Source organism: Manis pentadactyla, chromosome 4 (assembly GCF_030020395.1).
Source record: "Manis pentadactyla isolate mManPen7 chromosome 4, mManPen7.hap1, whole genome shotgun sequence".
Taxonomy (NCBI): Eukaryota; Metazoa; Chordata; class Mammalia; order Pholidota; family Manidae; genus Manis; species Manis pentadactyla.
Window position 1 is genome coordinate 128,457,076 of NC_080022.1, and position 25,332 is coordinate 128,482,407.

Here is a 25,332-nt window from a genome sequence, read left to right on the forward strand (position 1 = left end):
GGACTGTTGAGGCAAAATCTAGCACCACGCAGGCCAGCTAGAGTCAGTTTGCATTAATCTAGGCTTGAGGCATAATGAGGAGCCTGAGGACAAAGCAATGGATGCCGGAGATGTGGAGAACGGGGAGACCGGTGGGGTTCTCAACTGACCGGACACTCAGCTGGAGATGATGGCGCGGCACGCGGGCCTTGTGACGTGCTGCGGCCATCTTGCAGAGCCCTTCTGTTTTGCAAGTTGAGGCCCTCAAGATGCCTTGCTGGGTCATCTAGCCAACTACACTCACTTGGGTTTCTACCTTCACATTACTTTGCGGTATGGGTTCCACCCCCCTCCCACTCCCACGGCCTTTAACTCATCTTTTTGTTTCTGATCTTCTTTTCAACTTTCCCTATGGTGGTGTTACCCACAATGGTGCCCCGTTGTAAACCTTGACATCTTCACCTTGTGTACCCTTCACCTTCAGTACTTTTGAGTGGGTGTAGTCAGAGTAGGGTGAGGGCCTCCGGAGGGGGCAGGGTGGGATATCTGCAGTCAGAGCAATGTAACTGCATGCAAGGAAACCCCCCAGCTAAAACTCTATGTTAAACATTGAGCTCTTGAATCATTCTTCAGTGAAATCAGTTAATGTTCCCCAGACAAAGAAGAGTAGCACATGTTTTATTATGCTAACCATTTATAATCATGTGTAAGGTTCTCTTTAGCAAACCAAAAGGCCCAGGCCTATGTGCTGTCTTTCCTCCTTCAGATCTGATGAAGTGATTTTGCAAACTGGGCAACTAATTTAGCAAGTAAGCCCAGGCATAAACAACACAGTAAAAGGCAGAAAGGATTCCACCTTAAAGATAAGATTGCATTTTAATACCCAAGAAGTTAAGACATCAGAAATTCTTAACTTACTCTTTAGCAAACAATACCTCAGCCCACCTTGGGGGGATGAGCAGGTGGCCTTGTTTCCTGTGCCCCCAGACCAAGATGCTGGTATCTCAGGGAGAAATCATCAGAGGAAGTTGCTTGTGTTAAGTTAATTCTAAATATTCAGAGACCACTTAACAAGTCCACACCCCTAAGTTTTTTTCATGTTCTCGAAAAATCCTCAACTGTCTATAAAACCCCCTAGGCAACGCACCACTACGGACTCTCTTGTCCCCTCCTGGCGTGAGCCTGGAGCTCTGTTCTCTCACTTTATCTCTAAATAAAAGCCTGTACCTTGCTCTCCTACCTTGATTGTTTGTGAAGCTCATTCTTCGGCTCCGCAAACAAGAACCCCATCATCACTTTGAGGACAGTGCAGCTTCCGTGGCCCTCTCCCTGGGTCCACGTGCTGGTGGGGCTGGGTGGAAGGCAGACCTGTTTCTAGTCTACTCTTGTTCCTTGTAGGCTATTTCCTCTTGTTCCTCATATAAAAACCCTTTCTCTTTTAAAGCACATATCATCTGCTTACATTATCTCCAAACATGTTCCATGCCTTCTCACCTCCCAGTGAGATTCATGTTTATTAGGGGATTTGGAACTTGCTGGAAAATCTTCCATACTTCCTATTTCATCATTATCTCGGTAAATGTTAATGTCACTATGGATGACTCAGCCAACATCCAGCCTCAAGCTTTCTCATCTTCAAAGAATTTAACTCCATTCCATTTCTGTTTCCCACTCCCAATGGCTGCACCCAAGCCTTTATTCACTGAGAACCGTCCCATGTCTAAAACATTATTTCTTCATGTCTACTTATGACTATAACTTCCTACTTTCCAGATAGTTCATTCTCTTACTCCCTCCTCACCTAATATTATACTTCAGTGAAATGTCCAGTCTACTGGTTCCTCTATTTTTTCTACTCTTCACATTTACCTTCCTCCTAATTTAATGTGGACCCAATAATCCTTAATCTTTAATTGGAATGATGATCTCACAAGATCTTCAACTCCATTGCCCTCTTCTACTTCTGTGTTGCCCAATTGTTTATAAAACCTCAATCCTGAGTGAATCTAGTATTAATAAAAGAGAAAAGGAATACATTTGGTGAATTGGAACCACCAAAAATTCATGATTTTCAACCCCAGTGCTGCTTGGTAATCTTTTCATGTACCCAGAAATCCCCTTTCTTTAAAATTCCTAAGGGATCTCACCCTTTTCACTGTCAGCAGTTTGCTTCACTTTCTACTCCCTGAGAAAACACATGCCATCAGGCAGACATTCCTTCAACTCACTGCCATATTGTGTGCATCTCTGCACACCCCTATTACGTCTCCATCTCTGTGCCTCCCTGATGGAAGAGGTGTCCTCCCTGCCTGCCACTCATCTGTCTTCTGAATACCGTCTCTTCTTGTATCCTCAGTTGTTACCTCTCTGTTTGCTCTCCTGCTCCTTAGCACATGACCAAATGAGTCTCTCTCAACACAGAACATGATGCTCTGCCAATCTCAAATCTGCTTTCTAAACACCGCACATGCTCCAACCTGATCAACTTTCAACTGACTGTTAAAGACAAGAGAAAGAGGCCAGGAGCAATGAAAAAGAGACTCTAAGCAAAGTGTTGATAATCTGGCTGCAAAGACAAAATTGAAAACTCTTTCTCTAGACACACCTGGTAGTAGGCTTATAAAAGTCAAAGTGAGCTAACAGTTTTGACCCGCATGTTGGAAAGAGAAAAAAGAGGCAGTGGACAGCAAAGACGGTAGATAGAGCTTTTTCTGATCACAAAATGGAGATAACAGGATTGTTTTGGCAAAGCCTGGTAGCTGAACAAAGGAGGATGGAGACCAAGCAAGACTGTGCTGGAGTCAGGTTAAAGCAAGACCAGAGAAGGTGCTGTGTTAGGGTGGAAAGGGGGGGGCCCTCTTTGTGGAGGGCTCAAGACAGAGCTGTGCTAGCAAAGGGTATGGCAGCAGGATGGAAAAGAAGGGCAGACCGAGCTGTCTGTCTAGAGAACAAATTTCCATCTTCATTATCATGCCGTACGATACCACTGTGCTTTTAACATTTAAAAGCCTTTCCCTGTAAGAATGGGAATAGGTTAACATAAGAGTAGCCATCTTAAGGGCCGAGAAGCCATTTTCTGAGTATGTGACTTAGAAAGAAGAACCGAAACTGGGTAAGGCTTGAAAAACAAGTTAATCATGAATACCGGGTTGTGGGCGGCTGTGACCCTTGGTCAACTAATCGTGCATACCAAGCTGTGGGCGGTTGCGACACTGGTCAGCTTATCATGCGGTACTGCCCTAACAATTGAGGAGTGGTCTTATCTTGCTCTTGCTTAACCCCCAGGATGTGTGACTTGCAAAAATAATGCGTAGCTGTGGAAAATTACTATGAGTTAAGTGCTTTGAAAATGCTATATAAACCCTTGGCTTTGAGTGGTCTGGGTCCTTGTTGAAACCTGCTGTGTCGGGCAGACACTTGGACCCCAGCTAGCTGGAATAATAAACCTCTTGCTTGTTGCATCGATCTACCGTGGCCCTCGTTTTCTTGCCGGGGGGGAAGCGCAGACGGGAATAAGGCCGGGAGGTCTTACATCCCCACCTGAGGTTTTGCATTTATCCTTACAGTAACCCTAGGAGGAAGGTACGATGGGCATTGGAAGCGATGAGTGAGTGCTGTTAGATGAAGCAAGAGCAACCACCAATGTGCCGATATGCAAGTGTGGCTGATTCAGAAAGAAGGTGATGAGAAAAGACAGAGAAAGTGCTGCTAAAGGGTTAATCCGAGAGGGAAAAGTGGGGAAACAGTGGGAATAGATGGGGTAGGTTTCATGTTAACACAGAGGCCAAGAAGGGTGGATGGAATTTTCTCCTTCTCCTCTTCCTCTTCTCTTTCAAAATTGTTGAGGAAGGAAAACCCTGGAGGAGACCAAGAGGCACAAAGTGCCAGAAAAGTACAGGTTTCCAATTGCAGGTCAGTGGATGAGCTTCAGGGGCTTAGAGAACTCCCAAAATCATATTCCGAATTTTTTCATCTGTAGGTTTGTGCCTAGTGGGTGGGGGGATGGAATGAGGATGAGGGAACAAAAGGATAGAGAAGAGAAGGAGTTAAGGACATAAATCACATATGCAAAGATGAGAAAGGATACTAAGGTTTGTAAGAGTGTAAACGGAGTAAAGCAGGGAACTGTCTGATACACAGGCTCTGCCTGAGTGTAGAGGCCATAAGTCTACTTGAGCTGGGGCTAGAGAGAAAGAGGAATGCATTTGTGTCATTCATGTAGATTCCAAACTTGAGAATAAGAACCCATCAGGTAAACTGATGAGAAACAAGATGCAGAAAACATGGATGTCACCCAAGCATATGTTTTAAATGGGTGAATTAGAAAATAAACCAACCATTGAGAAGGCAAGGATGGAGGAAGAGAGAGAGAAAGAGGCACAGGTGCCTGGGCAATCTCTCGCTGATGAACACCAGTATTGCCTCTGGTAAGCAAATATGCACTAACATTAAGGCAAGGACAGGGCTGAGATAATGTATTCAGAGGCAGATAACCAATATGGATCCAGGAAGGGTCAGCTTGTTGGAAATGACAGGAAGCTTCAAACTACATGATGGAATAGTTGGAGGTCAAGTGACAAAGAACAATAGGGAATTGTTCATAAATAGGGCATATAAAAGCTTCCATAAAGGAAAATGTTAAATAAGAATGAGGACACCAGATTGGTCAATATGAAAGGAATAAAACCTCCAGAGGACAGAAGAAATACAAAACTCTACGGAAGTAGAAGTCAGGAATAACAGCTATGACAACAGTTCTTATGATGTTCATTCATTCATTTGTTCGTTAATTCATTCAACAAGTATTTATTGAGCACATTCTCTGTGCTAGTTACACTTTTAGGCACTAGTTAAAAATGATGAGCAAGATGACATCAAGATTTTAGTGACAAGCAGGTAGGAAAACATACATTAAAATTATAAAAGAATTTAATTAGAATTATATTAAATGCTCTGAAGCAAATACATGTATAATGGGGAACCAAATTTTGCAGGGAGAAGATCAGGAGAGGCTGACCTGCAGGATGAATAGACATTGAACTGTTGAAGAGCTGGGGAGAGGTATTTCAGATAAAAGGAACTGCTTGTGAAATGCCTTAGGTCAGGATGGCTCAGGTGTGACTGAGCATCCTACTGGCATATGACCTCACATGAACAAAACTGATTTCCAGGAGATATTGAGCATTGTGGCCACATTTTGAGTAAAATTTTTTGGACCTAACAAAACTATCAAACAGGTATATGGGCAAAATTGAAGCCTTTTTACGCACCCAAGGATTCAGCAGTTTTCCTTCCCATGGTTCTTTTTGGATGGCTTATGCTAGGAAAAGTAGGGTGAAAACTGAAAATAAAAGACAAAGACAGTAGAACAAAACTAGAATATAATGAAAAGAAGCCCCAGGGTGATAATTTCTTAGGAGGCTAAATGCAATTCATCTGTTTTAATACCGGATATAAGTGGGCTCTAGGTAAAGCATTTTCAAGAAGAATAAAGTGGATAGTTTTCTATACATACAATAATAAGTGTGAGATGATAGTGGTAATGGTAGAGGGGGCATTTGTTTCTTTTCTTAAGAACAAGGGAAAAGCATTTAGAAACTTCAGGAAAAATGAAAAGCAATCTAATAAAATCATCATCTAAATATAAAGCAAACTAAAATTTCACATGACTTTGAGTCTCTAATGCTGAGAACATTCTTTGTTGAGAGACCCCAAGAGATTATGGATTATGACATTGGACTCATAAAGAAGGAAATGCAATCCTAGTACATTTACTTTCTTCTGCAGCAAATCACATGTACTTATTAATTATAATATAAATGCTATTTAATGGCTTTCAGATATTATAATTAACCATATACTAGGCATGAATAAATTAATGATGGAATAAATTAAGAAGGAATATATATTCATCCTTGACTGTGTAAAATTAAAACTGTAGCTAGTACAAGTTGGAAAATGGAAGTCTCAGTTTACCTAGAGGGAAGTTAAGAGAAATTATGTAAAATTTAGGGAATAAAAAGTTTTACTAACAGTATTTAAATTAATATAGCCAATTGAGGAAATAAACATCGAAGTTTGGGAGGTATTTGCCAACAAATTCAATCATTCAGATGGACAAATTCCTAGAAAAGAAACAAATTACCAAAACTGACTCAAGGAGAAGTAGAAAATATGAATAGACTTATAGTAAGAGAAGCTATTAAACTAGTAATTAAAAAACTCCCCATGAGGAAAGCTCAGGCCCAGTTGGATTCACCACTGACTTCTACCAATCATGAATAATTAATATCAATCTTCCACAAAAATCTTTCAAAAAAAATAGGAGAGGAAGCAACGCTTCTTAACTCATTCTGATGGGTACATTATAAGTCTTATCCTGATATTGAAACTGGACAAAGACATCACAAGGAAAAAAAACCAATAGGACAATATCTCTTATGCATATAGGTGTAAAAGTCCTCAAAAAATATTAGAAAATCAAATCTAACAGTATATAAAAAGGATTATATACCAGGTCCCAGTGGGAATGTAAGGCTGATTTAATGTCAAAAAATCAATTAATGTAATATACCATGTTAATAGAAAAAAAGACAAAATGATATTACCATCTCAATGATAGTTGACAAAATCCAACATTTTTTCATGATAAAAGGAAAAAAATTCAACAATCGAGGAACAGAAGGCAACTTTCTCAATCTGATAAATCTGATAAAAGACATCTACAAAAAACCCACAGCTAACATCACACATAATGATAAAGACTGAATAATTTTCTCCTAAGCTCAGGAACAAGACAAGGACATCCAAACTTGTAATTTCTATTTAATGTTGTACTAGAAATTTTAGCCAGGGCAATTGGACAAGAAAAAAAAATAAACATGCATCCAGATTGGAACAGAAGTAAAACTATCTCTATTCATAGATTATATAATCTTGTATCTAGAAAATCTTAAGGAATTTACTTTAAAATGATCCTGGATTGTTGGAGTGGGCCCAGTGTAATCAGGAATCCTTATAAGGAAAAGAGGGAAGCAGTAAGACCCATTTATGATTTCTGACCTCCAGAACTGTAACATAGCAAATTGGTGTTATTATAAGCCTCTATCTTTGTGGCAATTCTTTAGAGCAGCAACAGGAAACTAAAAATGGAAGGCAGACTGGAGAAATAGAGGGGCCTGGAGGATGCAGGTCTCTGCCAGCCATATTAAGGAGTTCGGGCTTTATTCTGAGGGCAATAGGAAGCTGTGAAAAGCTCATACTTGTATTTCAGAAAGATTGCTCCAGCTAAAGTAAGGGGAAGGGGTGGGTGGCTGGGGGGCAGGCAGGACAAGGTCACATGAGCCTGTTACTGTGGCTTCTACCTTATGCAGCCCAGAGAAGTCCTTTCTCTGGTGAGGATCCTCTGTTGTTGGTTCAGCAATGATTCTGACTTCTGTATGTTTAGCAAATATGGAATATTGCATAATGAGCATTGAGTCAAGAAGAGAGACACTGACAGATGCAAAGAGTGAAAATTCATGGGGCTGGTGCAGCCTCAGCTCCACAATGAGGTTTCCTCACCTCGATTTTCCACATCTTTCAGTGGGTCTACCCCTGGAGACAGGATAAAAAACATGGGAGTGGCTGGTCCTGATTCCTCAAATGAGGCTGCAAAGTCAAGGGCTCTTCCCACCACGTATTTGCTTCCTAACTTCTCCTCAACGAAGTCTCTGCCAGAAAAAGAAGTGCATATATGTATACCAGTCACAAAATAATAACATTTGAGAAATGGAGGACCTATGAAAATTGAAGGATGTTCTCAAGGTCATGGGCTTGGTACTTACAGAGCTAGGACTGACTCCAAGTTGGCTACTTATCTATTCAGTCAACATTTACAACGTATGTGCTGGTTGCCAGCCTGCTTACCTAGATCAGGACTCCTGAATCCCCATCCATCCAAGCCAGCGCTGACTTCCCTGTGAAGCCTGGGTGTCCAGCCACATCACTACTGTCCGTGAGAAGACTGCTAGGACCAATGCCTTCTGGAAGTTTACAGCAGCTAAATCCTGCCTACTTCGTATCCCTGAGATCCTCTCTACCTACTTAAGATTAGAGGCCCTCAAGTTCTTTTCCCACATGTTCTATCATTCTCTGTGTTTCCTTTCATCTTATTCCACTTACCAATGGTCCTTCCAAACAAGCAAAGCCTTGCAGCTACACCCACTTACCATCCCGCCCAACTCCCGGCCTTAACTCTTCCCCAATGATATGACCTTCCCTGTAGCCTTCGCAGTTAGGCTCATTCTCCTACATCTGACCTATCTCAGGACTGGAAGGTGGGGTCATGGTCCTGCCCACTGATGACTGCTGTTTCTAAACCATCACTTCACTCTCGTGGCTCTGTTGAAAATCAGCTTCCCCGCCGCATCCCCACTACCCCAGCACATCAGTGTCACCTGTCATTCCTTTGGTAACTCTACTCACTCATTGGACATGGGGCTGCTTGGCTCGTGGACTTTTTCTCCCCCAGCATGAGTGACATCAACATCTATGTGGAAAATCCTCCAGATTCTTAATGATCTTCATTTCTTCCCCACTTCAGTCACCTAATACCATGGCCACAGCCTCATCATTCTCATTACTTGGTAACTTTTTCTATGTCTGAGATCTTACATGGAAACATCCCACTCTGGCCAAAACATTCTATTAGCAATTTAGCAATTCACCCTTACTTCACCTATTTTGTGCCTGTGTTGGTGTCACACTACAGATGAAGGATTTTTAGCGTTTTGTCCTCCCTGTTTTTGTTTCTTGGTGTTTTTGCTATTATCCCCTTACTCTCTTCATTTCTTTCCTATCCAGTGTAGACTCTGTGGCCTATAGCTTCTCTCTTTTTTAACTTTATTAAGGTATACCTGACACAATATAAAAGTCACCCATTTTAAATGTACTATGCAATAATTTTAAATAAATTTACTGAATTGTACAACTTTGTAAAACTTCCAGTTTTAAAGCATCTTCATCATACCACCAAGATCACTCATGACTATTTAGATAATTCCTATTCCTACCCTCTAGTCCCAGGCAACTACTTACCTGCTTTCCATCTCTATATGTTGCACGACCTATGACAATGTTCTCACATCCCCTGCCTAACTCTTTTTTGACATACCAACTTGAAATGACCTGTGCTTCAGATCGACTTAACTCTGAATCTACATCTAGGCTGTTGGACGCTGCTGTAGAAAATAATCCAATGGTGAAGGTTGGTACAAATGCAGGACACAAATACAAATGTGGGATAGTAAGTAGGTGGGCCCTCAATGCTGCTTGAAATTCTTTGGGTTTCCTACACAGTCTTTCCTCTGATTTTTCACAGATCCTGTTTCAAGCCTTCTGCACTCTCTTCAAATATCCAATTCTGCCACGTTCCCTTTCACACAAACTCAACTGATGATCTTCCTCCCTACCTCTCAGAGAAAATAGAAGTCATCAGACAAAATCCTCAATTTTCTGCCATTCTCTGCCACCTTACCTACAGCCATACCTATCTTTCTCTCCTGTTGTTTTTTTTTTGTGATGAAGGAGCTGTTCTTTTTGCTAAGGAGGATCTTTCCCTCTGTTCTCTGGATTCCATTATCTCCTACCACATTTGAGGAGACCAGCATCCCTCTTAATGCTGATGTCAATGAGCACCTTTTTTGAAAATGTTCACTTAGATATTAAGAAAACACATGGTAAACAGAGCAACAGGCCTCATGGGGTTGTGGATGTTTATACTAAGGCTCCCATTACTACAAGCACATGACCTTTGTGCTCAGTCCTGCTAGCTGGGCCATGTTAAGATTGCCCCATGCCTACCCTGGGCCTTTCCACTGGCCTCTACTCCCTACCGCATGGCGTAGGTCATCCGGTCCGGCCGCATGGCCCTCATCATGCAGAGGTGCTGCAGGGCTGTCTTGTTCTTCCACTCCTGTGGGAACTTCTCCTTCTCAGGACATTCTGATTCCACAAACTTTTTCCAGCTCTTGGCAGACCCCTCAATGTCCCGATCCAGATTACAGAATTCTTCCATTGATGAAAGTGCCTGGGAAATTCCAGAGAATCTTTCTTTGACATGCAGTTTTTCCAGAAAGCTATAATAGGCATTTTGTTGGGGGTCAGGGACAAGATGGTATTATAGACATAATTCTGGCTCATTTATTCTCTTGTCTGGAGCCTTGGATTCCCCCCCAGGTAAACTCAAGGAAGCGGAAGGATTTTGATCAGCTGACCTTCGGCAGACTGCTCCAACAACGCGCAAGGGTTAGCAAATAAAGTGTTTGGGTTCTCAGTCTCTGACATAGCAGAGACTGAGCAGCACTTTTCTGCAGGGCACTACATGGAGAGAAGAGTGTGAAGTAATACCATGCCTTTTCTGGTCATGAAGCCCAAACACTTTAAGTCTGATTCCTCCCTTTCATCTCCATACTCACTCTGCCAGCAACTCCTGTCAATTCCTCTCTCAAAACATCTCTAGAATTGCTGACTTTGTGTTAATGTCAACTCTAAAAATTTCCATGAGTTGCTAGCTTCCATAAGGATTAAGTCTAAATGCATAACTTGGTAATCAAACCTCTTCATTTAGTGCTTCCCTCCAACCCATCCAATTAAGCAGGTATCTTACTTCCCTCCTTTGTTCAAGTTATACCTGTGCCCAACCTGGAAATGTGCCAGACTCATTTCCATCTCAATTCTTTGTTGACACTATTTTTACCATGTGAGAGGTGCTGTTCTCTTCTTCACCAAAACTCTATTGCCTTTTCTTGTGCTGGTCATGATTATTATTTGTTAAGACTCTACACATTGTTAAGGTCCAGTTCAAAATCAGCAGTCTCCCTCAGATACATCCTCTCTCACCTAGGACACATAGCCTTCTCCCCTTAAGTGAACCACTTAGAACCACTCATGAGTTCATGTCTTTAATAAAGAATCTGACTCAATTTTTAAATGTTGGACTGCTAATAGCTTTTAAGCCTTATCCATCCCTCTTTCTCTTCTGCTCCTTATCTGGACAAGCTAATAAGTAAGCCTGGTCACTCCCTCCTTTGGTGCTAGAAGCAAGTTGTACCATGTAAGCTCCTGCCCATGCACACAGGAACCCTCATCTAACATAAACCTGCAAACTAACACAAAAAACCCAAGGCAGTTTCCTTTCCTGGCTTTCTCCCAAGCCATTTTCAGACCTCTCAAGAGCTCCCCTGCTTTCCCCAGAAAGCTTCATCATCTAAGTAATAAAAATTTCATACCCTTTGGTATGTGTGTGGCCTTGACATCAGAACAGAATTTTGGGGTGGGTGCCTATCCTCTTTCTTCAGAGTGCCCACGTAAGCATCACTAACTCAGACACTTAGTTACCTGCAGTCTTTCCATTATTTCCCAGTTTGGCTTGTATGCTTAGTCTCTCTAATGAGATTAAAAACTAAACTGTCCAAAGCACCTACTGCAGTACCATACATTTTAAGGAGCTTAATGCATTCTTGCTACTTGAATTCATTCATTCACTCACTTGACATTTGTTGAATGCCCATTACATGTTCTTGAGAATACAAAGGTGAACAACACCACCAAAAAAGACACACACCTTCAGGAGCTCACAGTCCTAAGTCAAGGAGAAAGAAGAGATGAGGGAGGCCGTAATAGGTATGCTGAATTCTGTTGGACTGAGATAGAGGTAGAGAGAAGGAAGGGCATTTTATGCAGAAAGATCAACAAGAGCCCGAGTCTGGAGAGGGGAAATTGTGGGGCATGATAAAAACCAGTGTGACTGCAAGTAGTAGAGGAGTTTTTTTGGGTGACAAGGGGAAGGTAGATCTGGAGAAGGACATATACACTTGACCTGGGCCTGTTGAGGCTCTTTTCCCATGCGAATGAACACATCCTGCCTTTACATGCCCCTTCAAACAGTTTCTGTGGCTTCCTAGCGTCACCCTGACCACTTAGAGCAGGGAATGCACCTTCATTTGTGCTTAGAAGTGGCATGGAGTGGTGAGTCGATGGTGGTGGAGATGCCAGGAGATGAGAGTTCTGATACCATTTCCACCTCTTATGATTTGGAACCTGGTTTTAAACCTTTGTGAGCTTTGATTTTCTCATTTGGAAAATGAAGGCAAGTAATCACTGTCTTCAGCTCCTTCTCTAATGTAGATACAAGTGCTTTGAAGACTATAAAGCTCTCCCCTATGCTTTCTCAGGGCTCCTGCAGTTACTGAATTGCAATGGCTGGTTCATTTGCCTGTTACTCCCACAAGATAGTGAGTTCCCTGTGGGCAAGACCTTTCTTAGGCATCTTTGTATGCCTTAGGCCTAGCAAGCTGTCTGGCACTTAGAAAGTGCTCAATTAATAAAGTTTGACATCTGGGTAGCCGGCAGGAGGGCTCTTGACAGGCTGAGAAAAGCTGCAGCTACTGTAATTATTTCTCTCTGGGCTGAGGAACTGACTTTCATCTCCTTTCAGGCAGTCACTTCACTCCTCTTCCCAGCTTGTATCATCATTAACCCTTCTCCAATCCCATTACCCCCTCTGGTGTCACCACAAAACCGGGCAAATTACACTGTGATCAGGACTCCCAGTTGCCATGGCTTGGTCTGAAACACACTTTCTTCAAGCTCTGGAATGAACACAGTTGCAACATTTAATCTTCCAAATGAGGGAAAGGGACTTCTAGCCTTCTAATAAGCTAAATGGAAATGACTAATTAACCTAATTACATTGGACTGTGTAGCAAAATACAACTGTGCTAAATTGGCATCCAGAGTGGTAGTGAGGGGCCTTTTTAAAGGTTAACAAAGGCATGCATCACAGATGAGACTATAGTGAAGAACAGAACATGCCCATAAATGAGCATGTTCACAGATGAGACTATAATGAAGAACAGAACATACCTTAAAGTTCAGCATTTGATGAGACTTAAAAAATCCTTACAAAGAATAATAATAAAAGCAAAATTTTATCACAAAGACTTCATTCATTACCTGCTTATTATTCTTCTGGAGAAACAAGGCAATCAACCTTCCTCATCAGATAGAATGTTTTAAAATTTTTTCTTATCATGTGCCATTCAATTATTATTTTGTTTCTTTAGGCTAAAATCCAACTGAGCACTTAAAAAGAACATTCATCAAAGGCTTCAGCGATGTGCACTACACATTGTACTGTGTTTTACCTGCTCACGTCCTGTACTGTGCTGGAGTTTGATGGCTCTGGACCTTGCTGTTCCACGTAACAAAACTCAGAGAAAGAGCTTAAGCCTCACTCATTTGCAAAAGCCTTTGAGCAGCCAGATAAGCTTAGCCCTCAAAACAAAACAAAAAGGCAAAGCAGAGCAAACAATCCTTCTGTGAAAACAGCACAGGAACTAAATTGCCCTGCAGCTTTTGAGTTGAGAACGTAAAATGAAAGCCATAAAGAGTGCTTTTCAATCATTTATTCCTTATGACTTTCGCCGCAGAGGGCTTTGTGAGATAATACAGGGAAAAGCAGCAAGAGTTGGCCCAACTGGACAACTCACAATTCCTTAAAGTTTTCCTTTTCTGGGCAAATTCTATCAGGCACTACCCACATCAACCACAGCCTGTATACACATTTTAGCTAGGTAATTAATAATCACAACCATTATTAGGCGAATTGTGTGTCCCCAAATTATATGTTGAAGAGCTAACTTCCCGGACTTGTGAATATGACCTTATATTTGGAAATTGGGTCTTTGCAGATGTAATCAAGGTAAGATGAGGTCACTAGGATGGGCTCGAATCCAATACAACTGGTGTTGTAAGAACAAACGCAAAGACACAGAGGGAAGACGGTCATGTGGAGACCGTGGAGACGGAGGCGGAAACTGGAGCTGTGTGCAAACCATGGAATACCTGGGGTCACCAGAGCTGGAAGGCAATGAAGGATCTCCCCCTAAAAGTGTTAGAGTGAACATGACCCACTGATACCTTGATTTCAGACTTCCAGACTCCAGAATTATAAGAGAATAAGTTTCTATTGTTTTATGCTGCCCAGCTCTTGGAAACAAACACAACAGCTGTAACCAAAACTATAATCAGTTTCCATTCACTCAGCAGTTACTGTGTGTTTGACATAACCCTGTGACCAAGGTATTATGATGGCCATTTGACAGAGAGGGGAGCAAAGGTTCAGAGGAGTCAGGTAACATGGCAGAGACCACACATCCTCAAACTTGAACTCAAACCCAGGAATGTCTGACTCCAGACCCTGTGTTAACTAGCCCATCATTGAAAATGGGCTCATTCAGAACTGCTTTCCAAAATTTATTCTCCCTAAAGGCATCAGACTATGAGTCAGTATTCTCAAGCTCTGGAGGCATTCTGTCCCACAAAAAAGCCATGGTCAGATGTGAGTACTGAGCAAATAAAATGTGGCTAGTGTGACTGAGGAACAGCATTTTTAATTATATTTAATTTTAATAATTTAAAATTTTAAGTTTAGCAACTGGGAATTGCTTTAGTATTTGGCAAACTTTTAAGTATGTTTGGAACAGCTTGGGGATCTGAATCAACTGTTTTAACTTTAAATTTTATGAAATCTAAGTACATATCAAGTCAAATGTTTCTCAATTAGAATTTATCATCTGAATTGAAATGAGCTGTATGTAAAAAGTACACACCAGAAATCAAAGACTTAGTACAAAAATTTTAAATACCTCATTAATAATTTTATACTAATCACATGTTAAAATGGCAATATTTTGATTGTATTGGGTTAAATAAAATATATTATTAAAATTCATTTATTTCGGTTTATGTTTTTAATATGGCTGCTAGAAAGAATTTAAATTACATACATAATGTGCATTCTATTTCTTTTGACAGTATATGGAGTATGCCTGTTCATTCATATCTGATCTTACATAGCCTAGGAAAGTTGGTGGTTTTTGCTCTGCATTTATTATAACTAATCTCAGGCATTTTGGCACATTATAATTTTGGTTGCTGCTGTGAATAGAGCTCTCACTTGTTTCTTTCTCAATATAGTATTTCCCTTCTTTTTTGCCAGATTCTGTCCAGAACAACAAATGAAGTTAATAAAAGTCAAATCATGCCTTTATTATTTAAGCCAGGGATCAGCAAAATACAGCTTGCAGGCCTAATCTGGCCCACCACCTGTGTTTGTAAATAAAGTTTTATTAGTTTCCATTTGTTTCCATATTGTGTGTGACTGGAAGAACTGAGTAGTTGTGACCCAGTCTGGCCTTCAAAGCCTAAATATTTACTATGTGGCTCTGTACAGAAAAAGGTTGATGACTCCTGATTTAGACACAGCCCTAAAGATGATTAAAAGGATAGCTTCAGACTCTGGAAAAGAAGTTAGAAAGTATTTTGGGCAATGGTGGCATGAGTAGAATTAGCCTCAAATTTCCTGAAATGGCTCCTTTGAAGAGGACAGCACACATATAAATATTAAGGTCTGGCCTTTTGTTATAGATTAAATCAACTTGGATGGATGTCAAGAGAATTATGCTCTGTAAACAAGCCAGTCCCAAAAGGTTATATACTGTATGATTCCATTTATATAACATCCTTGGAATGACAAAATTATACAAATGGAGAACAGATTAGTGGTTGCCAGACATTAGGAATTCGGGGAGGGAAGAGGTTGTCATGGTTATAAAGGGCAACATGTAGTGTTGTAGTGGTGTAGTGGTGGAATTTTCTATATCATAACTGGGGTAGTGATTACACGAATCACAAACTAAACACATACACAAGTATGTGAAAAACTGGTGAAATCAGACAGAATAAAATTAGTAAATTGAATCAGGGTCAGTTTCCTAGATGTGATATTGTACTAGAGGAGTGTAAGATGTCACTACTGGGGGATACAGGGTGCAAGGGATATTTCTATGGTTTCTTATAATGGCATGTGAATCTGTATTAGCTCAAAAAATAGTAAAAAATATAAAGAGAAAGAAAGTCAATCATACTACTTTAAGACTCACACTTGTTTGTGCTATGAAACATGTATAAAATGCACCCAGCATGGGCTATCCTGAACAGGACTCATTTTGTGCACCAGTGCCTGCTGTGGGGCCTCATTCGGGTGTGGACTGGACAGCTGCCCACCTGGACTCTCTGGAGTTGGTGTTCAAACATGTCCTGCTTCGTGCCAGGCCTGTGACTGCAGGCATTGGTCCCTACTGAAAGGAGCTGATGGTTTGTGCTCTTTTCAGTGTGCACAGGATCCCAAGTAAACTACACTGTATAACATAGAAAGAAAATAGTTTTTGCCATCAGACAGACCAGAATTTGTGTCCCGGATTTGCTACTTAGGTTCTGTGACCTCAGTTTCCTCATACATGAAATGGGAACAAGTGATACCTAATGTCCAGGTGAACGAGAGAAGGAAGCAACGTGATGCATTTCTCAGGTGTTCAATACATGTGAACTATTACCAGTCGCTGAGAATCTCAGGCTGGAATGCTTTTCCTGCGCTGAGGCTGAGTTCAGATTCTCATGGAGAGGCCTGAACAGAGCCCTGGCATCTGTCTGCTTAAAGAAGTGAGGTCATAGCCTCTCTACACCAGTCCCAGGGCCTCACGGCACAGCCCATGTTCTAGCCCTAAGCGCTGGGAGGGTGAAGATAGCTCAGCTGAGCCAGGGAAGCTCATGGAGCTCCTGTTCCCGCACATCCTGGCAGCAGAGCCTCTCACCACCACATATGTGCCTTCTTTGTAAAGCCTTCCCATGAGGTCTGGGAGCAGGGGTGCAGGTAAAGGGATGCATCTATGATAATATAGTTCCTTGCTTTGAACCCCAAAACAGAGCCCACTGACGTCCTGGGGATGAGCACTAAGGAAAATATTCCAAGAGGTGAGAACTTGACCCTTTTCTACTGACCTTGATGCCACCCCAGGCCTGATGGGAGAGGAACTCCACTGGGCTGGTGTCACCTGTCTGCACGGGAGATCGAAGCAGGAAATCCAGCTCAGCCGGAAGAACCTCCTGGTTCAAGAGGAGGATCTGCAACGCAGAAGAATGACACTGCATTTATTCAGCTTGTGTATTCACAGCGGCCTGGAGATCTCAGGGGTTGTCACTTGGTGTAATCATGGCTGCTTCTAACTCTAGAGTTTACCCATCAGTTTTGGTGATTGAAAGAGGATGGAGTGGAAGAAAGCGTATATCTGCACACATCACTTCTGTGTGCATCTTGCCCCCAAGGACCAGGGTGGCTTAAATGCACACAGTGAATGACTATGTATCTTGCTCAGCAAGCATTTTATATATCAATCCTGAATGCCATGGAACACATTCCTGCAATCTAACCAAGAAGATGATGCAAATGACATGATTTGAGGAGAACGTCAAGTAGCATGAATATATGCAAAAGAGAAATGCATGTATGAATCTATAATGCTAATAAGGTCCCAGAATGGGGAAGTGGCCAGCACGCAGGGATCGGGGAATTAATTTGATTAAACCTTCTGTAAGTGGCTTTGAACTGAGTCTTGAGGAAGTTAAGAGATGGGAATACCTAGAATGGAAGGGAAGGCTTTCTAGGGAATGGGCAATAGAAATGGAGAGGGCTGGGAGAGGAATTGGTGAGGTGTGTGCAGGGGAGGGTGAGGCATTTGGCTTGGTGAGAGCTAATGCTTCCTGCTGAGAGGTGCGTGGGAAATTGTTCTCCCCCATTCAAATGGTGTTCTGTGATGGGGAGTTACAGATGGGAAGGCTCACTAAGAAAAAACCATTTAGTCAATTTGAGGAAAATTCTCCAAGGAGAAAACAGGCTAGAAATAGCAGATGAGGTGGCTAAAGCCCTTGCAAATGAGCTTAAAATATTTATGAAGAGAGAAGAGTGAAAGCTAGGGGTGGAAGCTCTGTGGGGACAGGGAAAAATGAGGGGCAGGAGGGAAAATATTCATTCCTGGGGCTCAAGTCTTTTTATGATGGCTGAGCTGTCATCTGGGCTGGACGAGGAGTATGGAGGTGAGAGGGAGAAGCCACATTCATGTCCCCCCATGAATTCTGGCTTTGGAACAGAGTCAGCACAGAAGCATTCATAGAACAGCTGGGTTTTAGAATGGGAAGAGGCCTGGAAGATAATCTAGTGTATGCTCCCAGTTTACACATGGCAAACAATCCCCAATCCTAAATGATTAGAGGGATGAATACAAGGAAGTAAATTTTCACATTTTTTTGATGCTGAGTAAGTAGAAGACAGGTTTCTTATTAGCTTTCAAAATCCCTGATGCTCCCATACCTTTGAGAATTGTAATTCTTAAGGACCTTTTTAAGGCATTTGCAATTTCTTATTCCAGGGGAGGTTTGAGACATTAAGCTTGTATCCCTAAAGGTACATAAATAATGAGGGATACGTGAACACATTTCTTACAGCTTCTCATAAAGTATGTAGTTATTGGTATGGCCAACAGGGTTTCATCCTGGGTGCCAGTTTGATTACTGGTAGTGCCTGCGGAGGGCATGTTGAGGAAGATCTTAGGTCATCCAGGGCCAAAGAGATAAAGTACGATGGTTGATTAAGCTGGTCGGCCATGAGTGGGATGATGTTCGCTGTAGCATGCAAGCTGCATATTGACCAGCTTGTCGTATATAACTGCTTAAAGCTTAACAGTCTTCTCCGAATACTATGGGAAGTGATGTTTGAAAGAAAAAATGTTTCTTTACACTTTTTGGTTGGGCACTAGAAAATGAACTGTTTTCTGGAAGCTTCTTCAGTCCACTTTTACCTGAAAGGTGAGCTGGGCAAGGTAGGTCAGCTTATCACACTCAAAGAGCCCGCGGGTGGTGTACCGGTACACAGAGAAGGTGACGCTGTCTGTGAGGTTGGCCACCCGCTCCTGGAGGCTCTCACTGGGAGCCGCCTTCTCCACAGCCTTCTGGAAGACGATGCTGAAGGCCTGGGGGCAGAAGGGGGACACTGGTAATTTTCACAGCTCTCTTTGTATATAGCTAGTAGTCTAACCTGTGGAGAATATTATATTTGCCAGTCACAGAAATGCATTCCTAGTATATCCTGCCAAGAAGGGACAGTGGTACAAGAAAGCATGCTATTAGCCCTTTACTTAGTTTGCCTAAATGAATCATTGCATTGTCACAAAATGGGCAAAGCTATGGGGCATAGAGATAAGAGCCTACAGTTTGAACAGTGAGAAATAAATATTGTGTAGCCAAAATAATTAACTTAGGTCCAATAAGTTTGTTGGATAACTACCCAAATAAAGAGGAAACAGTCACCAATAACCAGCTGGGATTAATTATCCTATCCACTAGATTATTAAATTTGATGGTGGGACCAATGTGTTATACAAATCCGTTGTCTAAAAGAGACCCTTGTACATAATGAGCACTCAGAATATTTTAAAATTATTTTCCCTTCTGGTGATAATCAGAACCTCATATGTCCTTGGTTTTTCTTCCCAGTAACTCTGCAGTCATACGATGAGCCCTGTACAACTTTTTTTCCCTCATGGACCCTTCCTGCAATGGTGAGAGCATAGACTGCTCTGTTTCCATCTTCTGAACATCATGGGTATACGATAAAATAAGAAACACATTAATCAATTTTCCATTGTTTTAAACTTGGATGTAGACTATTTATAAAAATACATATTCAGGATGCTACATGTTGAATATGATATGAATAGAATGAATCATTAAAGGAAAATCAAGATGCAATTGAGCCTTTTTCAATTCTTGGCTGTGCAAATTCCCAGTCTTTTCTCTATTTTCCTTTTGTGGCTTTGAGAAGAAAAGCAATCTTATTGGTCTTTCTAACATCAGGTATTGGAGTCTCAATTGAAACCATATAAAATTTGTGCCTTGATATTTTGTCACTTGCAAAGGGGGGGAGGAATGTGAATTTCTCAATTTCATGCCTCCGTGGTGTTTCTTGTTCATGAAGCTCTTGTAGGCTTTTGTCATCATGCAGTTTCTCTGATCCTGGTGGAATCTCCTGAGCACCTTCAGCACAGTCCATAGTGACATTTACCCTCACTGGGCAGGTGTTAGATTAGGACCCCAGCCTGTTAGAGGCCGATAATGTTCCCCAGCACCCTGCAGAGTAATTTGGGAATTTCCACCTGTAGGACAGGTCAGTGGAGACCGAGTCTATAACTTTCCCCAGGTGGTTACTGTGGCTTTTTTTTCTGTACCTCTGTTTAACCAAAATGACACTGATCAGTAAAGAATAGAGACTCTTACTAAGTTTAAGCAAAGTGACTCACAATTCAGGAAAAGACCTGAAGAGAAATGTAGAATCTGGGTACATCTGGCATTTCCTTTACACTGAGCTCATCTGAGCCCTCTGTTCCTTTCCATCCTGAAAAGGCCCTTCCTCCCCCTTACACTCAGTGTGTGCATAGCCCTGGTGCTCGGCCTGGTCTCTGCAGTGCTGGCTCTGACTACTCTTGTCTCCTTTCAGGGATCTTATGGTGCCTTATCTTGAATTTTTTAAGTCTTTTCACTTATTCCACATTGTGAGCACACTGAGGGTGGGATTGGGCCTTACCTAACTTCTTACCTTTCTCAGAGTCCTGCCCTGCTCTTCGCATATAATCAGCTCTGAAAAGATTTGTTTAATGAAGGACTGTGTCTTACCAATGCCCTAAAGAGTTTAGGCAAACATAAGGGATGCTCTATACCAAGGGTCCCAAACCCAAGTGGCTACAGGGGCCAGGTGTGTAAGACCAAACTGGGAGGGGCAGGGAGCATGGCACTGCAGAGGGCATGTGCCTGCTTAGGCAGCGGCCACTCCTTGACCCCAGTGAGTGAATGTTTGCCACGAGGAATGTGAGCTCCCTGCTACCGAATCTTCCAAAGCATTTCAAGCAGCAATATATCAAAATTTGTGTATTTGCTTTTACAGAAGCAAAACCTATCTCAGAAGACAGTTTTGATTAAGCCCGGAAGTTCGTAACACAGTTAAGATGGAGTAAGTGATAATAAAAGATTTTTTTTTTCAAAACTCAGCTGAAGACTGGGAGAGGGGTAATAGGGCACACTTTCCAGGTGCCAAGGAGTCCTGGGTGAGAAGACACCTCCCTGGGTGAGTGAGAAGCCAGAAATTTGTATTTGTGTGAAATCAGCTGGGATTAATTTTTAAAATTACTTCAAAATCTTCACAACTGGTGAAGGTATTTGAAAAGCCCTGAGTACCAATGAAAAGAAGCTCACACACCTTTGGACCTCTGTCTGAGACCAGGGTCCTGTGTTCCATCTGCTTCTGACTATTGGGTTCTTTCCTGTCCTGTGTCTTTGAGAAACATTATCCTTTAAGTGTTGCCCCTCCACACCATGCCCAGGACAGAGCGGGCGGGCCTCCCCTCAGTCTGCAGGAAACCCCAGCGAGGTGTCTCCTCGCCCGAGACACTCTGGCACCGGCAAGTGGGTCTTATTAACCTTCTCCTAGTCTTTGGCTGAGTTTTGAAGAAAAATTCTTCTACTATCACTTAACTCCATTCTAACCATGTTATGAACTTCCAAGCAATTCAATACCAGCCCCTGGAGAGTTTTGCTTCTCTAAAAGCAACACACACACACATTTAAAAATATTCCTGCTCAAAACGCTTTGGGAAATGGGCTGTGTGGCTCCTACCCACCGGCCTGTCTGTGGTTTCCATGCTCTGAGAATGCCTGTCCTCTCTGCCTGGAACCGGAGCTGTAAAATCCAACCTCAGCAAAAGCCAAGGCTACGAAAACTCCAGTGGTTAGTTGTTTGGTCAAATCACGGAAGTGCACTCTTCTGGTACTTCTGAAGGTCCTTATTCGGACCGCTTGTCATTAGACATGTAAATCTGTTTTCAGTGACCAAGCTGGTTAAAGAACAGCTGCCCCTGGCAATTCTTAATAGTATGGGGCAAAATGTGCCCACCGCACACACCATAAATAAAACTTCTAATGACAAAACAGTCCCACAGCAGGATGCTGTTGGTACAAAATATAGCATCTTTTTGAAAACATATTTTCTTTGATTTCATTTGATTTATTTTCACCCACGAGAGTCACTGAGGTAGATTTCAACTGCTCTCAGAACTAGGGTGGGTGGGTTACCTTATAGTTATTAGCTTATCATGCTTTTATATTGTTTTAAAATATTTCATAATTTTTTCATACGTTGCTTTGGCCTGATATGAGGCCAAGCATTGGATTTCTTTTAAAAATATTACAAACAGTTCATTTAGTCTGCAGAGACTCTTTCTGATTGAGAGTTTGGGAAATGGTGAAACGCTGCCTCCAATTAAATAAGCCCCAGGTACCGGGGGCCTCTGGATTGCTTGCATCCATCCTCAGGTGCTCATTTCCATCCCCATACACTGGCTTCCATATGGCAGTTTAGCTTCACGGAAGGTGGGGTGTGTGTGTGTCCATGTCCTCTCTGCTGGGTCAAACCAAAGAAGTTGTTCGGAAATGCTCTACCACCCCTAATGCCTCGTCAATTGTGCTCTTTTGGTGAATGCCCTAGGGGAAGAAGGATATGATTTCAGCAGTGCACTTAAAATTTATATGTCTTTATTTTTTCATGAGTAAGATTAGTCAGCACTTAGAATTTACTAACGTCTTTGGTTTTAGAAATATTTCAGCAACTATAAAGCAGTAGCTTTGAGGATATTAGGGCAAAAAGAAAAGTGATTTAAAATTGGACTATTATCATTGCCTGCTTTGGTCTTTAACCAGTGTGAGTGACACACACATTTAATCAGTCCTATTATTTTTTAAGTTCTTTAGGGGCCAGGATCACTGCTGATATTTCTTGGTATCCCCTTCCACACATTCAACGAGCATAGTATGTGCTTTCTGACTGAGTGAGGCCAGGACTTGCATGGGGTCTCCTTCTGCTCCAGCCAAAGTAACCAATGAGCCCTGAAAGACCAGTTAAAGAGATGGGGTGTGTCCTGTAGGCACTGCAGCTGCTCCCTGGATTTCACTGTAAAGCTCTGCCATACCTAATGAAGCACATGGATAAACCCTGTGGACAGGAGCATTGGTTATAAGCTGCTGTTTATTACAGTTATGCAAAAAGCTCCAGGTGTAAAAATCACCTTGAGAGAAAACCGGTACATTGGGTGGATCTTGCTGAGGTCGCTCATGATGAAGTAGAGCACAGCGGCTCGGGCAGCTGCGGGCCGGTAGTGCTCTCGGGCCTCATTGATTTTCACCTCGGTCACCTTGGCCTCCTGGACCTGTTAGAAAATAAACAGTGGTCCACTGTTCAGACCAAACAGGGATTGAGAGTCAGCTTGGCCTCTGTGTGTAAGTGCCTGTGTGCCTGGGTGTGGGGTGGGGCACACGGGGGTGGGGAGAGCAGCTAGGAGACTGGGAAGCTGCTGTGATGCTCCCTGATAGAGCTTCAGGGAAGAAGGGGATGATGCGCTTCCAGTCTTCCACAGGGACAGAGGGTCAGCTCTTCCAGCTGGGCACTGTGGGCCACGCAATCTTCCAAGCTCCATTGCTAATGAGAAAGGTTTCACGGAAACACATACACATATTTATATATACACACACATACATATGTGTATAAGAGTTAATATGTAAATTCACAAAGAATTTCAATGGAAAAGTCTATTTTCAAAAAATTTCTTATCAGAGACAAAAATAAGAAAAGAGGCCTACGCATCAGAGACAGATTCTGGAAGAATCTGCCACTACATACAAACCTCAGTATGATGTGCCTGATGCTCCAAAACACAGTGAAACTACTGGTAATTTGTGAGTGTCCCACAGGGAAATAAAACGATCCCTATGGAAGATGAGCTATCAATAAACAGTTACACACTCCAGGAGCAAGTGTTTACCAAATGGGACGATTAGAAGAACTCTCCACTCATATCCCAGAAGGATCAGTATTCCAAGAGCCAAAGATGACTGAACAATTTAAAGCTTGTCACTAACTAATTCTGTTGAAAAGGAACGGACATAAAAGAATGCGTAAAGTCAGGACATGATAAAAAGGAAAAGGCATCATCTGAAGAAGAGCTAACTGGAGTTTCTAAAAATGAGAATACAGCTATTCAAATGAAAAACTCAGTGCGCAGGTTAAAGAAGGGACTAGAGCTGGAAAGAATTAAGCAAACCAGAAGACAGATCTGAGGAAATTGTTAAAAAAATAGCTCAGAGAGGAATAATGAAATAAGTAGAGAATAGAGAGGATGAGGGAGAGGCGGTATTTTAGTTAAGAATTCCCCCAGACCAACAGCAGACCGGAGCTCTTGTTGACCTCAGAGAATGCTTACTATCCACAGGCCCTTGGAGAAATAAATATTGGCTTCAATTAGAAGCAATTTCCTTGTAAGGTGATAGAAAATTTGGATTCAGTTTTAATCCAAAAGGAGGAAATAAGATGCAAGAATTTCTTAAATATATGGTTGCTCTAAATAGCAAAGACTATTTAAAAAAACAACTGGTTTGGGAGTAGGGGGTCAAAGCAAGATGGAACCAAGACATTAAAAAACAGTAACAGAGGGAAAGGATGATTGGAGTATTTTAAAGTTCGTATACAGTTTTAGAAGAGGCTAGATGTATTGCTCAATTTTACACTTTGTTAAGTCAGCATATGTATTGTTATGTCGCATAAAAAAGAAAATATATTTTTTACATATAAATGAAGCAATCAAGGTTAATCAATAAAATACAAAAGAGTGAATAATTTTAAAATCAGTGAAGGATAAAAGATGACAAAGAAATATTAAGAAAGGAGGAAAAGATATGGTTAACAGAGAACACAAATTAAGACAGTAAAAATAAATTCTACTGTATCAAAAATGTTAATAAATGCAAATTGGTCAAATACAATAGTTAGAAGACAAAAATCAGAAGGGAGCAGAAATGAACACAAACCATTTAATTACTCAGAACAGTGTACTCACAGATTTGCACTTTTTAAGCTCACCTGGGTCCCTAATGCTGTCCAGTAATCTTTTTTCCCTGGTCAACTTTCATTCCCATTTTTCACAACTGCTACTGTATCCCTTCACCCTCTCCCCAAGCCCCCTCCCTCACCGCCGCTCCTGTACTCTCAGGGGGGCTTCATTCAGGCTTTCACCGATTTTAAGACATTATCAGCAAGGAATTTCCTTAATTTCTGCCTCCCCTTCCATTCCCTTAATTTTTTGCCTCTCTACTCTGGTTGTCTACATGGATTCATGGACCATTTCTAGACTCATCTTTGCCCCCCATTCCACTAACTCTGTCTTTCTAAAGGTAATCTCTTCATCTGTGACCTGCATTACATTTCCTCGGCTTTCTTGCATACCCCACTACACTCATTATTCAACTTCTCATCCTCTTCCTTTTCCTTTACACTCCATGCATCCTCCCGTCTCCAGCTAGGAGCTTAGCATGCTCAGT

At 41.8% G+C, this 25,332-nt stretch overlaps 1 protein-coding gene across 1 annotated transcript in view; it reads right to left on the reverse strand.

Annotated features, from left to right (window-relative positions):
• Nucleotides 1-25,332, reverse strand: part of LOC118931226 (dynein axonemal heavy chain 9-like) — a 349,376-nt gene that overhangs the window by 47,815 nt on the left and 276,229 nt on the right. The window contains 5 exon segments of the mRNA XM_057500855.1: nucleotides 7,543-7,691; nucleotides 9,855-10,048; nucleotides 16,864-16,986; nucleotides 18,717-18,887; nucleotides 23,028-23,168. Of these exon segments, the coding sequence (XP_057356838.1) occupies nucleotides 7,543-7,691; nucleotides 9,855-10,048; nucleotides 16,864-16,986; nucleotides 18,717-18,887; nucleotides 23,028-23,168 (778 nt within the window).